This window comes from Aulostomus chinensis, chromosome 19, assembly GCF_037954235.1.
Source record: "Aulostomus chinensis isolate RoL2024-O1b breed Wild chromosome 19, RoL_Achi_v1.0, whole genome shotgun sequence".
Lineage (NCBI taxonomy): Eukaryota > Metazoa > Chordata > Actinopteri > Syngnathiformes > Aulostomidae > Aulostomus > Aulostomus chinensis.
The window spans coordinates 25186233-25200713 of NC_141338.1; the positions used below are offsets into that span (position 1 = coordinate 25186233).

General features: G+C 41.5%; 1 protein-coding gene and 1 long non-coding RNA gene across 2 annotated transcripts; both read right to left on the minus strand.

The window, feature by feature from the left end:
* Window positions 1-595: 595 nt before the first annotated feature.
* LOC147244478 (uncharacterized) lies at window positions 596-3312 on the minus strand. Its single transcript, XM_086187416.1, has 6 exons — window positions 3251-3312; window positions 2938-3049; window positions 2469-2695; window positions 1898-2072; window positions 1659-1789; window positions 596-1338 (listed from the first exon to the last, which is right to left on the minus strand). The coding sequence occupies exons 3-6, from the start codon at window positions 2607-2609 to the stop codon at window positions 1021-1023; spliced, it is 765 nt and encodes a 254-aa protein (XP_086043542.1). The 5' UTR covers window positions 2610-2695; window positions 2938-3049; window positions 3251-3312; the 3' UTR covers window positions 596-1020.
* Window positions 3313-6776: 3464 nt separating this feature from the next.
* LOC147244479 (uncharacterized) lies at window positions 6777-9264 on the minus strand. Its single transcript, XR_015110484.1, has 3 exons — window positions 9122-9264; window positions 8760-8854; window positions 6777-7543 (listed from the first exon to the last, which is right to left on the minus strand). It is a non-coding gene; the product is annotated as an uncharacterized LOC147244479 (long non-coding RNA).
* Between the last annotated feature and the right edge of the window lie 5217 nt (window positions 9265-14481).

Here is a 14481-nt window from a genome sequence, read left to right on the forward strand (position 1 = left end):
GCATTGAGTTGTACTTTGGAGAAAGATTACGCAAGGTGAAATAGATTGCTCCTAATTTATGTATTCCCTTTTTACTTCCCAACAGATTTGCGCATTCAAAATCATCAAAGAAAAGTTGCAACTGAATTGCATGCTTCTGTTTTGAAAATAAAGGATGACTCTTGAAAAGATCTCCATCACAAAAGTCATTAAGAAGATCTTCTCTTGAACTTGAATGGGTATGCATCATCTCTTTTATCTTAGGGTGTTTGTAAATAAAGCCTCATGTTTTCAAAATTGGGATATAAACAAATTTATCAGTAACAGCTGGATCAGAACTTCCAGTACTCCGATTGAGCCGTGTATCAAATCTTGTACCAAGAACACATTCAACAGGTTCCACCTTTCCCCACTTCTCTGTGAAATACTGCCTTCTCTTAGCTTCAGAATTTAAGACACCAAAAGGATTTTCAATTTTTTCAAAGCACTGATCAATTTTAAACTGTAAAGATAGACACTGCTTCACAGATTCTTTTGCTTGATGATGTATATTATCAACAATCTCTTCCATTGAAATGACCAAAGAGTTAATGGTTGTTTCGCCTGCACCTGCCACTTTAAGTTCAGCCACTGTTGCAGCACAGCTGTCTACCAGACTCTTTTTAAGAAGGACTGGGTCAGAAGCGGCACTGTTCGATGGAAAGTCATCAACAAAACTTTCAAGTAAATCTTCAGTAGTAGAGGGGCCTTCACCAGGATCATCACAAGGTTCATGTGCTTTAAGATGCTTTTGAAACCCAGAAAAAGTGCCAAACAAATGAGAACAACCAGGCTGACCACATTTCAGACGAAGTGTCTTTCCAGAACAAAGTCCGTGGATCAACTTCAAGTGCTTAATTAGTGAATTGGCATTTGCCTGAGAGCCTTTGCAAATAAAACATCTCTGCATCAAATCAGTGCTAAATCAGTCCTTTTTCCAGTATAAAAACAATCCGTGCAGCATCAGAACCCTCCAAACAAAAGCATCTCAAAGCGTCACAGTCAGTGCAGCATCCGAGCTCTCATCTCTTTGACCCTGGGAGTCATCTTGGTTGTAGCAGCATCAATCTGGTAAACAGCGGTTTCCAAGAAGTGGTAGACGTTGGCCAGATCCCTGTTGTATGACGTAGCGAAGACGAAATGAGCTTTAAAAAGCTCATCAAAAGAGGCAAGAGAATCTGGTGACTGACATGGGATTGCATGTTTGTCAATCACAATGAAATACTTGTGAATGGTGCTCCTCTGGGTTCCCACAGCCAGTAGATTTGGTTGACGGCTTTCAGTGACGCTGTCCAGATGCTCCTCAATACTGGTCCCAGTCTGTGACAAGAAAATTGAATTAGTTTTGCTATGAAAATTAATCTGTTGCAGTTTAGGGTCCCATCATCACCACCAGAATCACTTATTGCCACAAACAGCAAGATGAACCATAACATCCTCAGCCTTACATTTTTTATTCTGCTAAACGTAAAAGAAATAAACTTATTTATATCAGTGTATCTCAGGCCGATGGTGAGAGATCTCTGGTCTAAATCAGATAAATGTCACAGGGCACCCACTGATTACAGATGAGCATGGTCATCGCATGATTTCACAAGAAAAATGTGGACAGAACAATGAGCCTAAAACTATAACATTACCTTCATAAATTTCACAAGATGGTCAATGGCTTGTCTGATGGAGAGCTTTCCTGGTCTCTTGTTGCGGCCATGAGGTGATGGTGGCATGAGGTGGACAAGGAGCAAGATGGAGGACATCTCACTGTCCCATCCTAAAAATATTAGAAAATTCAAAAACAAATTTGTACTAAAATTGATATATTTTTGTTCCAAAACCATTTGCCTCTTCCATTATTATTGTTTCTTTAAGTGGAGTGTACCGTGTTCTAGTTCTTCTGTTGTGGATTCAGCATTATGAAGGACATCCTCAAGGTCACTTGTTTGGGTGATGCCATGGCTTTGTTCAGTGACTTTCTGCCTGTAGTGAGTAGGCCACTTCTCCAGGAACTTTGCAGAGATGTTATCACCAAACATCAGACTGAAATCCTGCTCAATCTGTAGACAAGATGGAATACAGAAAACATGGCATACATTGTTCATTGCTGCACCAGGAACGACCAGGGATGTAATCTGTTTAACTCTTCTCTTGTGCTCAGGTCACCAGTGACCTTTTTTCAAGCACATGAATTTGTTTATAGCATCCAGGCTTTTCGACTTTGTCAGGAACCTCTATTTCAACGAATACTGAAAAAAAAAAAAAAGCTGCACAAAAAATTATTAAAACCAATATTTTCATGGATAAGAAAGCCTATGTAAACAATGTAACCAAGAGAAGAAAAACAAATTGGATGATAAAAAATGTTTACGAGTATTTTACAGCTGATTTGAAACACTGGTCAAAACTGACCCAAAACACCATAGATGGCAGTAGAAAGTTAAAGAGCGACATACCATTCCCATGACGTCAAGAAATCTTGGAAAGGTGTTGAATATTTCAGAGGACCTCACTGGGTCATGAACAAATGCTTGGCGATGGGTGAAGGTCTGTTTCATCTTCTCCTTGATTATTGCTTCATCAGTTGTATGCTGCATCAGTGCGATGGCCTCACGACACTGGGTTTCTGTGGTTAGCTGGTTTTCCTTACTGAAGGGGGTTCTGTCACCAGAATTTGGACCACCTGTAACAGTGATCAGTGAACAGTAACCTGTAACAGTGAAACCACATGCTGATGCAATACTTTCTTTACTTCTCAAAAAAGTAGAGCCACCTTCACCCCTTATGGCCTTGGATGCCCACTCGTCTTTTTACTAAATCACCTGCAATGCCCACTACTGTAGTAACAAAAAAGCCCTATGAACAAAAATTTATTTAACATGTGAATTCTCATAAAAAAATCTATTTCCACTCAAAATCATGTACCTGTCAGTGGCTGGGGGTTTCTTCTCTTTCGTCCCTCTGAGGCTGCTTTTTGAAGTGTTTTCACTCTCCATGCAAGAAATCCACTCCCATCTACTGGATTGTAATACTGCTCCTAAACACCAAGATTTTTTTTTTCATTTTTACTCCTTAAAGAACTAACACATGCCAACATCAAGGTCAACCAGCCTGACAACTTGTTGAAGTTAGGAGAAAGGGTCAGCATACAGAAATGTTAATAAATTGAAATCTCACTTGGTTTTTTGATCAATACCAGAACTAATGAGGAAAAAAGGGACTTGTTTTATGTACTTACATAACCCAAAGTGCCCTGGGGATCGGCCAGGTAGGGAAACAAGGCAGTAATGCCCTTTGCGTAGTCCTCTTAACACGTCTTGAAGGGCTCGTCCTACAGTACACACACACGTATGAGATCCAAACAAAAGCACTGCTATGCCAATGCCTTCTGCATTTGGTCTCCACCAAATAAAGCCATATATGTTAGGGTTGGACGTTAATTATGTGACAACATACCCATGTTCACTCGCCAAGTGTGCTACCAATATCTTCACCATGTCGCGTCTTCTGGAATCGGTTAGGCTTTTTTTCCGAGCATACTCTGTAAGGATCTTCTCTCCTCCAGGTTTCTCCCTCAGAATGTTTTCAATAAGCTAAGTGTGAGGGGATAAAAGAGAGGAGAGACACAGGAATTTGGTGGCCAATTACATTTACAGTGACAAAAATGTAAACCATGCCATGCAAATTTACTTGGCTATTTCCTCCTCTTACTCCTTTAATCAAAATCTTGATCTCTCCATCTGCAAACCTTACCTGAGCGAGACGAGTCGGGTCAGCTCTGTTTCTTTGGGCAGGACTAGGCTGCAAAATTATGGTGTCATCTGAGCCCCCCTCATTGTCTGCACCAGAGCTGAGAAAGGAGCTGTTGCTGCTCGCTGTGGAGGGGCTTGCACAGGGGCTCACTGAACCTAGCATGTTGACACAACAGGTGTCATTATAATAACATGCCATTAGCAAGTGGGAATCAGCGGTGACAAGAGTAATGTAAAATATCATTTTAGATCAGGATGGATCCACACACCAACCTAGTGTTTCCTTAGATCAGGGGTCCCCAATCATGTGCCATGAAGGGCCGAGAGTATGCAGGTTTTCATTCCAACCACTCACTACACCAGCTGATTTTACTAATTAGTTCCCTGGTCTCTGGGTGATGGTGTGATGATTCGTGAAATCAGCTGGTGTAGTGAGTGGTTGGAATGAAAACCTGCATACTCTCGGCCCTCCGTGGCACATGATTGGGGACCCCTGCCTTTGATGCTTTCTTAAGTGTCTGAAGAGACATGTTCATTCAAAATGTCATGCTACGTGGACAAGTCTCTTTTACTATGTTGCATTACAAGGTTAGCCGGGACTGCATGGATTTTGAAACTCCAAGTAAAAAAGTACTCACCATCGAAATCTGAGCTTGAGGACAAACAGACCTCCAGCACACCCAGGTCTGGTTTCATTACAAGAAATGCAAACGCGTCCTCGTCAACTTCAGTGTGAAGATCATCATAAACTTTGAAGTCCAAAGAAGGAATTTCAAATTTCTTGGAGACTGCGAAGACAAAACAATAGTGCAAACGATTGATATTTTGTTGTGCAATAATTTTTTTTAAGGTCACACATCTGCGTCACTTTAGATCTGAACCACTTCAAATAACAATTCTATACAACTATGTACTATAATATATATTCAAAAATGACAGATCTGTGCCTATTTAATAATAAAGATTTTTGCAAATCTTTGAATATACTTTTACAGCAACATTTTAACTCAAATCTTTCCTTGTTTCAGGGTACATTAAACATGGAGATAGGGATCCAAAATCGAATCAAATATGTGTATTATATATATATATATATATATATAATATATATATATATATATATATACACACACACACACGCCTCTCAGGGTCCTTGACAACAACAATAATAATGATAACAATAACAATAATAATATATATAAGAAAGCAACACTAATTTACACATAACAGTAGGTTGTGCAATTTGTTTTGCTCACCACACTCCCAAAATGATTTGAAGGTCAGTTGCCCTTCATAACAAATGTATTTCTGGCGGTCTCGGTACTTCACTCTTACAGCTTGCATCCTTTATGGAAAATAAAAATAAAACAGGGGAGTCAACAGGTCAGAAGTTTTCAGAAGGCAATGTGAACCGTGCATGAGGAGATGCTCATTATTAACATGGGCAACCACAAAATAATATACGATCTCACACGTCCAGGAATGTGTTTCAAATATGTTAAAAAGGAACACCATATTGGGAATTATGGTGAGTTATCACTAATTAGCTTCCGCAAATACTGATATTGATACTAATTCTGAAATTACCGGGAACTCGACGATGTCTGATTCTTGCTGTGCGGAAGAGCTGCAGCGCTCCGCTCCGTCCGCTGGCGCCAAGCGAAACGCGGCAGAGACACGACGCGGCTAAAGTGAAAGCACTCCCGACTCCACTCAGAGTGAAACACACGTGCTCGCTAACCGAACGGCGGAGAAAACAGACCATACATAACAGAATGGTCTATAAAAATTCGATAATAATAATAACAATAATAATATGATAACGGTTCACTCCAGTACGGTCTTTTGCCCCCGGGCTGCGCGCGCACCTCGGATTGTTTGTACACAAGAAACCCGTCTATAAGAATGAGGCTCAGTTTAGAATTTACATCCGTCATTACAGTTTGAGCTGAAGCTAACGTTAGCATCGACATTAGCAGTTATGCCGTGTGACCCACAAATTCCAGCTGCAAGCATTATCGTTTAAGTAAGCCAACAAAAATTCCGTTGAGCTTTTAATAAAATCCGTTTTTGTATTTTGCTGACTTACCTGGCTTACCGCCGTCTGCCGTTCACCTCGACCTTGCAATGCAGGAATAGAAAATGGCGGCCGAAACGAAACTTAAAAACTGGAAGAAAAGTGGGCGTGTTGTTGATTTTACTCCAATAGGATGTACTCGGATTTACTCTATTTTTTTCCTCCGACTCTGGTGGCTACTGGAGGTAATTAGAATCCGAAATGAGTAAAAATTACTCTTATAGAGGAAAATCAATGGTCACTCTGAAAAAAATTACTCCCTCATTTTTACTGTGTATGGGCAGAGCTCTTGGCAGCCTGGTGCCCAACCTCACTCTCCACTGTCATAAAACAAAACACCCTGGAACTCTCGCCCAGGGGTGGGCAACCATGTGACATGGAGGGCGTGTGGATGCAGGTTTTCCTTCCAGCCAAACACTTTAACAGGTGATTCCACTGATTAACATTCTTCTGTGTCTGAAGGTGTGTTAATCTCTGTGTCTGATCTGAAACCAAAGACGAAAGGTGAACATACTGCAACGTAAACTATGGTAATGAGGAGAAGGAGGGGCCCTATTGTGTACACATGCCTGAGGTCTACTACTCCATGATGCTTCTTGGGTAAATTCACTCTTAGCACTACCATCTTTTCTTCAGTCACCATTTTTGTGATCTAAGTAATCCTGCTTATGAACTACCGGTATGTTACGTGATTGAATCATTGACCTGGACTGCTTCAGTGTGTAGTTGTTTCTTTGTTTGGTTCAAAGGTGTCATCTGAGGTGCGGTGGTTTCATGGATTCACTGCTGAGAAGATCACACACTGAAACACACCGGGGCTGCTAGGCTCTTCCTTCCAACTTAATCCAAATTGGAGACAAGTTAAGTCAAATACCCTCACCTTCTTGCCTTATTTGTTGTTAGTTTGGTTGGTTGGTTGATCTAGATGGCTACACTTCTGTGTTCCATTCCTCCACATGGGAACTCTGCTCCTCCCTGCAGTAGAACTGAGTGATCTCCATAAAGTATGTTTGGTTTCTAATGCAGCTGAGAAGAAGCAGGCCCAGACAGGATATACTTTTATCTGCAATATCTTCAGTGTTCAGTAATTACTATTTAACTGTGAAATTTTGAATACCGTGCAAGTGCAATTGTTGTGTCTCATCCTTGCATAGTGTTTATATTTATATTACTACTTAGTAATATTGTTCATATCTATATTGTTAATATATCCACTATGCTGCGGCAACATTGTGAATTTCCCCATCGTGGAGTAACAAAGAAATATCTTCTCTCTTATTTTATATCACATTTCCAAAGCCATCAGTCCACAGCTGCACAAACAAGGATGTGGATAAAAATCATCATTTGTGTGCCTTAGACCTCAGTAAAGAGTGCATGAGCACCAAAATTATATAAACAAGCAATTATAAAACCCATCATCATCCGATTGATCATTAATGTACTAACCTTGAGTGCTTCAGAGTGGCACAGATACTGATGTGAAGCAGTCTGTGGTCCTCAGCCAGGCACATCACCAAGAACTGATCCCCCTCCAGCTGGCAGCAGGTTTGTTCTGACCTACCTTTCAGTGTCTGCACTGTCCAGAGGACGAGTTGGATGAGCCAAAGGTGCTTCGTCAGAACATTGAGCCCACCTGGAAGGCCTGTATCTTCTTAGACTGAAGGATCAGTTCCTGCTAGTAGGTTGTCGTCGGAATCTACTGGCGGGAAGAGAATGGAAATGTAAAGGCGAGGAAACATGAACAGGCAGGTGGATATCAAGGTGATGACGTGTGGACTCACAATAATGTAAACAAATGTTTTAAAAAGCAACTGCTAAAGGGTTAGCATGCATCAAAATGCATCCGTTCTCATACACCGTTAAAAAAAAAATGTTTTTACGGAAAACTGGCAGCTGTGGTTGCTGTATTTTTTACAATATTATTCTGGCAGAGTTCAAACCACATTACAGAACAAGCTGTAAATTTTACAACTTCAAACTGTTATCATTTCCAAAATAACATTTTAAAAATGACACACTGACCTTCTAAATTCAACATCCCTTTTCAGCCAAATTAGCATGGCAATGCTGTTATTAAAGCCATTTTTTCAGTCCAATTTGCATGTGGTGGTTGCTTCTTTTACATCTAATTCCATTCAGTTTCACTGAAAAACTTTAGACACAAGGCATTATTAAACGGTAAAAGCCTCATAAGAAAGTAATTTTACTGTATTTTTCCTGCTAATTTTCGTAAAATGTTCAATTTCATGTAATATACTGTATTTTGTTGTATTAAAAGCAGTGTTTTCTAGTGAAATAAACATCTACTGTACATACTCTAGCTGAATTAAGACTCAGACACACGCGAAGACTCACAGGCACACTGACACACACAGGTTCACAAACACGGAGGCAGACACACACAGGTTCACAAACACGGAGGCAGACACACACAGGTTCACAAACACAAACGTAAACTCTGACTCAAAGATTTTCATCTGTAAAGTGTACAGTTAAAACTTAAGACAACCAAGCCACCTAAAGAAAACCTTTTGATCACTACTATATTTTATGGTTACAACTGCACTTTCTTATGTTTGACTTTTACCAGAAATGGGAAGAGAACTGTATCCTGTGGTATGCAGCAATCAGAGTACAATACCAACTTATCGTTCCAAGATTTTATTACTTCAAAGACGTATGCAAAAATATTTTCACTGTTCGACAGTTGTGTGTGTGTTTTGTTTGTCTTAATTTAAACTAAGGAATAAAGTTCTTCCTTTCCTCTTCCTCTTGGAAGAAAAACATTGGAATAATGCCTTGAATGTAAAAAAAATCAAGTGCAACCAGGCTGTCACAACTATAACCTGTCTGTAATATATTTTCACCTGTACATTTACAATGAAAGCTTAATGAACTAAGCAACATGAAGAGACCTTGGATCAAGGTGACAACTCTGGGGTTCAACTGTAGACAGGAACTGCCTCTCTTCTCCACTTCCATGCCCACTGTGTTGATGGAGGACAAGCATCTTGGGAAACAGTAACAAACAAATATATAATGAATACACTAAGACTCACAGACAGACTGGCAGATACACACAAAAGCAGACAGACACACACAGGTCCACAAACAGAGACAGACAGAATCATAGGCACACAAACGCAACTTCAAAGATTTTCGTCTCTCACACCTCAAAAAGATTTTTTTTACATTAATTTATTCATACGTACAGCTTTACTGTGGTGCATTATGTTTATGATTGGCTTAGGTACCAAAAATTAAACTACTGACTTACCTGAGTCCATATTCACTTGTCCCGCCACTCATGATCAGAAAGGTCTTGGATCAAGGTGAGGACTCTGGGATTCACGTGAAGACGGGAGGTGCTGGTCTTCTCTACTTTTGTGCCCTTCTCAGGCTTTATGGAGAAAAAGCATCTTGGAACAGGAGAAAAACAGACATGTATTAATGATAAAGTAACTTCCAAAACAACAATAATAAAACACTACATCAAGCAACTTTTTTTGTTACAGTTCAATAAAGAAAATGTTGGCTGAACAATCCAAAATGACACACAACAGCAGGAACTCCAGGGTGGATGCCAGCCCGGATAGATAATGGATGTTGAAGCTGTAATAGCTTCCAAACATCATGCAGAATGATGACACCAAGGAGGGGATTTTCTCCTGAACAATGGTTCTGTCAACACTGAGCATATATCATCGGGTGGCAGTAAAGCAGGATTGCCCTAAAAAAAAAAAGAAAAAATGGGGGGATCACACACAAACATAAGAAACACATGGTTGTGGTCCTGAAACATTTCTGGGCACAGACATACTTACAGACACACAAAGAGAGACACACTCACACAAATATATTCTCACATTCACACGCACACACACACTCACACACACACACACACACAGGATTTATACTGTTCACAAGAACAAAGAAGTCAGAATTCATCCAGACATAAAAAGAAACACCAACAAAAAGTTTACTTACCAAAGACAATAATGGTAGGAGTTAAGGGGAGCTTGTCCGTCTGGACTTCCCCTGCCTGGCAGGTGTCCTCCACATTAGAAAGCATCATCTCTTCCCTCTCATCAAAATAGGCCATCAGCAGCAGCACTATCTCTTTCACAACTTCAGAGCAGCCGCTCAGCTCAGCACCTCTCAACATTTTCACCTTGGTTGCCACCTGCAAGAATTTCTTGTTCTTACTCATGCAAACTGTACTCATGTAGTTCAGGAGCCGCTTCCCCTTCAGGTCCACATTTTGGAAAAAGGTTTCTTTAAGTGCAATTCCTGGAAGCTCTTAAAGTGCACACCCATGCTAAGTTCACTGAACCAAGAGGGCCAGCCTTCCATAAGGTCTTTGATATTTTTGCCCTGGTTGACTTCTTTCCGCTGTGTGTAGAATGTTACCTTCATTAATTGTTTGACCTCCTCTCCATCTGCATTTGTTTGCTGGGGCATCCGCTTTAGTTTTTCTTGCTTCTCTTGCTGGCTCTCCAGGGTCTCTCCAAGGGGCAAGAATTTCACATCCCATTTGATGCACCCATATGTGTCCTGGATCGCTGCTCTCTGTTGTGGAGGGACTTCATCTGTGTCAGAATCCTCTGTGCGACTCTTTCTTTTTCTTATTTTTGGTGTTGTATATCTCTTCATGTTCTCCATTCTATTTTGCAGTTGTTTAACAAGAGAGTCTCCTCCAAAATCTCTTTTGATGCCTCAGCTAGGTCAGGTAAGACCTCATTGATGGCACTGCGCACAAATGTTGGCTCCAGGTGCGACTGGACGGGAGCATGTCAGAGTGAACGTCACACTTGTGCGTGATTCAACGTGGCAACAATCCTCAAAATAAATCTGGAAAAAGAAACAGTGGAAAGTTTGCAGGAGTACGTCGGCGAGTGCTCCCACCGACTCGTCATGGGTAAGACCGACAACGCGGCGACCCCACTTCCTAAAAGAAGCCGACCATCCAGCGCACCCTCATTGCCGGATAAGGATTTCAGAGACATCCTGGAATCAATAGACAAGAAACTTACAAGTTTCGACATAAGACTCTCTCTAGTGGAAATCCTCCACAGAGAGTTCCAGGCTCTCCGTGAGTCGCTGGAATTTAGCCAGTGTAGGAATTTTTCAACAAGTCATCATTAATCAATCAGAAGGAACCACAGAGTCTATATTGTGCTGTTCAAAATCCGGAGAGGACACCTTCCAGTTGGTTTAAAAGAATTTATTCAGATTAACAGGAAAGAATCCAGAGCTCTGGAGATCGTCTTCCCCTATGCTGGAGTCAGCATACGCAGATGCGTCGTCCCTGGCGTTGGGGCAAGAAGTCCAACGATCTCACTATCTTCTCCAGTTTTATGTGTTACAGGGGAGGTGCTTACATGATCGCTTCTGCTTCAAGTGTGTATTTTTGATCTTCATGTCTGTTGCAGGATCTTCTATCTGACCCCATGACAGTCCCTTCTGGTCCATTGTGGCCTTGTTGTTGCAGCTGTGAAGATTAAAACCTCTTTCCCATTTACGGCCATGCTCTTATCTTTCACGGCCTCATCCCACCATAGAAATTCTTGTGGACCCTGTTCTGACTTAATTAGCTTGAGGGAGTGATGCTAGCATGAGCTACACTCCCGCTATTCCCTGTTGTGACCTTTTCACCTGTGTCCACTCTAAACAGTCTGGTCTGTGCTTCACTGTAAGTGTTCTTCTGTTGTCTTATATCTTGGAATGTCTATCTGTGTTGTCTCCAGTATTTATAAGTTCCTTCCTAGAGTCGCAATGGCACCAACTAGTCCTGGTGCTTTGGAGATTTGTGGGACCCCTCTGTAAAACAACTTTTAAGGTGACTTGCAGCTAAGTCATTGATTCTACCTGGGATGCATGAGCAGGAAATCCCGGTACCGCTACTAACATTAAAGAAGTACATTGATGAACTAAATACAGTGTTGGATCATTTTCTACCTCTTTGGGAACTGCCACAGAAACATCTTTATTACAACTGCCTTGTGTGTCCTACACTCTATTTTAAGTGAATGTATGTATAAATTTAACTACAGTTTAAGCAAATATATATAAATTTGTCTACACCAGCAACAGGTGGCTTCACTGGCCGCTGAAAATCAAGCCCTTAAAGCCTCCATTAAAATACTCACCGAGAGGGCGACGGAGATTACAGCGGAGAACAAACGGATGAAAGAGGCCATCCTCGACATCCAAGCTCAGAGCATGCGGGACAACCTGGTATTCTCCGGCATACCTGAGAAGACGGAGGAAGACCCCGAGATGTCCATCAAAGACTTCCTCCACAAACAGATAAAACTTCCGATGGAGATCGTGAAGAACATCACCTTCCACTGGGTGCATCGCCTTGGAGGGAAGAGGCCAGAGAACCGGCGGCCCAGACCCATCGTTGCGAAGTTGGAACACTTCAAGCAGAAGGAGCAGGTGAAGAGCCGGGGCAGGGAGCTGAGAGGAACGGACTTCAGCGTGAACGATCAATTCCCTAAGGAGATGCTGGCGCGCCGCAAACGCCTGTTCCTTGTCAGGAAGAAGTTCATCAACGGTATCCTGCGCTGTCATCACGGTGGATAAACTGTACGTTAATGGCCAGCTGTTCCGTGATCCGGAGATCACCCCTTGGCTCTGCTAAAGCGCGTCTCCTCTCTCCACCGGAACTCACTGGATTCAGCCGAGGATGGTATTTGCATGGTTAAGGTCATGGATGAAGGTAACACCAGTTTCTCTCATTCGTTGTTTTTTTTCTTCTTTGTCTTTCAATACTGTTAAGCCTAAAACATAAAAACATGTGGTAGACTGCTACATGCCGAGTTCACTCACGAGTGTGTATTTATGTGTGTATTTATGTCTCCCCTTTGTCCTTCCTGTCGTTGTTTTGTGTTCCATGTCATTTTTAAATGTGATGTTTATATGGTTTGTAGTGCAGGGATATAATATTGTTTCATCTGCAACACACATGCACTCTCATCCTCTTTGGCGCCACCACACACACGCGCGCACAAAGACACAGGTACACGTTCTCTTGCTCACTCACCTACTTATTACAACTTACACTCAGTCGATTAGTTTACATACTAACAAACTACGGTTTGTCACTTGGAATGTACGTGGAATTGGCTCACGTGAAGAACAGCTACAAATTTTAACACACCTACAAAATTTACAAGCAGACATTGTCCTATTACAGGAAACCCATGTACCTAAAACAGGTAATCGTGTGTTAAGCCCACAGTTCCCGCACACATACACAGAGAGTTCTAACACCAAGCAAAGAGGCGTAGCCATTCTGATTCACAAAAAAGTCAGGTTCACTTGTAAAAACACCATTGTAGACCCAGAAGGTAGGTTTGTAATAGTCACCATAGCCACACACAACACAGAGGTATGCATGGCCAGGATATATGGACCAAATGTTGATGACCCCTCCTTCTTCCACAGCTTCTTCACTGCACTCTCAGCCCACTCAGACACAGCACTCATAGTAGGAGGGGACTTCAACCTGGTATTCAACCCACAAGTGGACAGAATCAGTAGAGCAGCTCGTCAACACAACTGCCAATCATTCGACATAATAAAGCAGTCCATGAGTGATTTCGGTCTTTGCGATGCTTGGCGCTCACGCCACCCCACGCTTAAGGAAGACACCTACTGCTCGCCAGTGCACCACTCCTCCTCTCGTTTGGACCACTTTTTAATTAGTAACTCAATTGTGAAGGACGTCTTTTACACCAAGATTCACCCCATTGCCATTAGCGACCACGCACCAGTCACTCTGACACTCACAAAAAAAACTAGAACACCGCTTTCTAAACAATGGAGATTTAATACATCATTGCTCAAGGACCCCGATTTTATTAAATTCTTTAAGGAGGAATGGACAATATTCTGTGAGATGAATGACCAGCCTGATGTCTCAGCTTGTGTGCTGTGGCAGGCGGCAAAAGCAGTCATGTGAGGCAAAATAATATCTTACTCTTCATGTAAGAAAAAACAGGAGAAAGCTCTCGAAACAGAATTAAATGAAAAAATTAAAGCCTTGGAGACAACTAATGCCGCCTCCCAAGAGGAACACCTACTGAGAGAATTAAAGGAATTGAAACTAAAACTAAATGATCTACTCGACATCAAAACACAATTTCAGCTGCAGAGACGACGCTTGGAGAACTTTGAACGAAACAATAAATCCAGCAGATTTTTAGCGAACCAACTAAAACAGAACAAAGAAAGAGCAACAATATCCTCCATTAAGGACTCCAATGGGGAAACAACCTGTGACCCAGAAGAAATCAATTACATTTTTAGGGAATTCTATAAAAAACTTTACTCACCTGAGATTAACCCCCCCAAATCTTGCATTGAAACCTTTCTAAGCACAGTTGATTTGCCAAAATTAAATCAAGATCAAATAATGGCTCTGGAGTCACCTATTTCTATCAAGGAACTTCAAGAAGTCCTTAAACATATGCCAAACAAGAAAGTCCCGGGACCGGATGGCTTTCCTGCAGAATTCTACAAAGAGTTCTGGCCTGAGCTTGCACCAATATTCTACAAAATGTTCATTGAAATACAGGAAACCTCGACCCTGCCACCCGACATGAACCGTGCGATTATTAGCCTTCTCCT

Coding starts and splice junctions, on each gene's coding strand:
- LOC147244478 (XM_086187416.1), bottom strand. CDS start 2,609: ATGCAGCATACAACTGATGAAGCAATAATCAAGGAGAAGATGAAACAG. Junction 1,790..1,897: donor AACAGAAGAACTAGAACACG/GTACACTCCACT, acceptor TAATATTTTTAG/GATGGGACAGTGAGATGTCC. Junction 1,339..1,658: donor ATCTTGTGAAATTTATGAAG/GTAATGTTATAG, acceptor TTCTTGTCACAG/ACTGGGACCAGTATTGAGGA.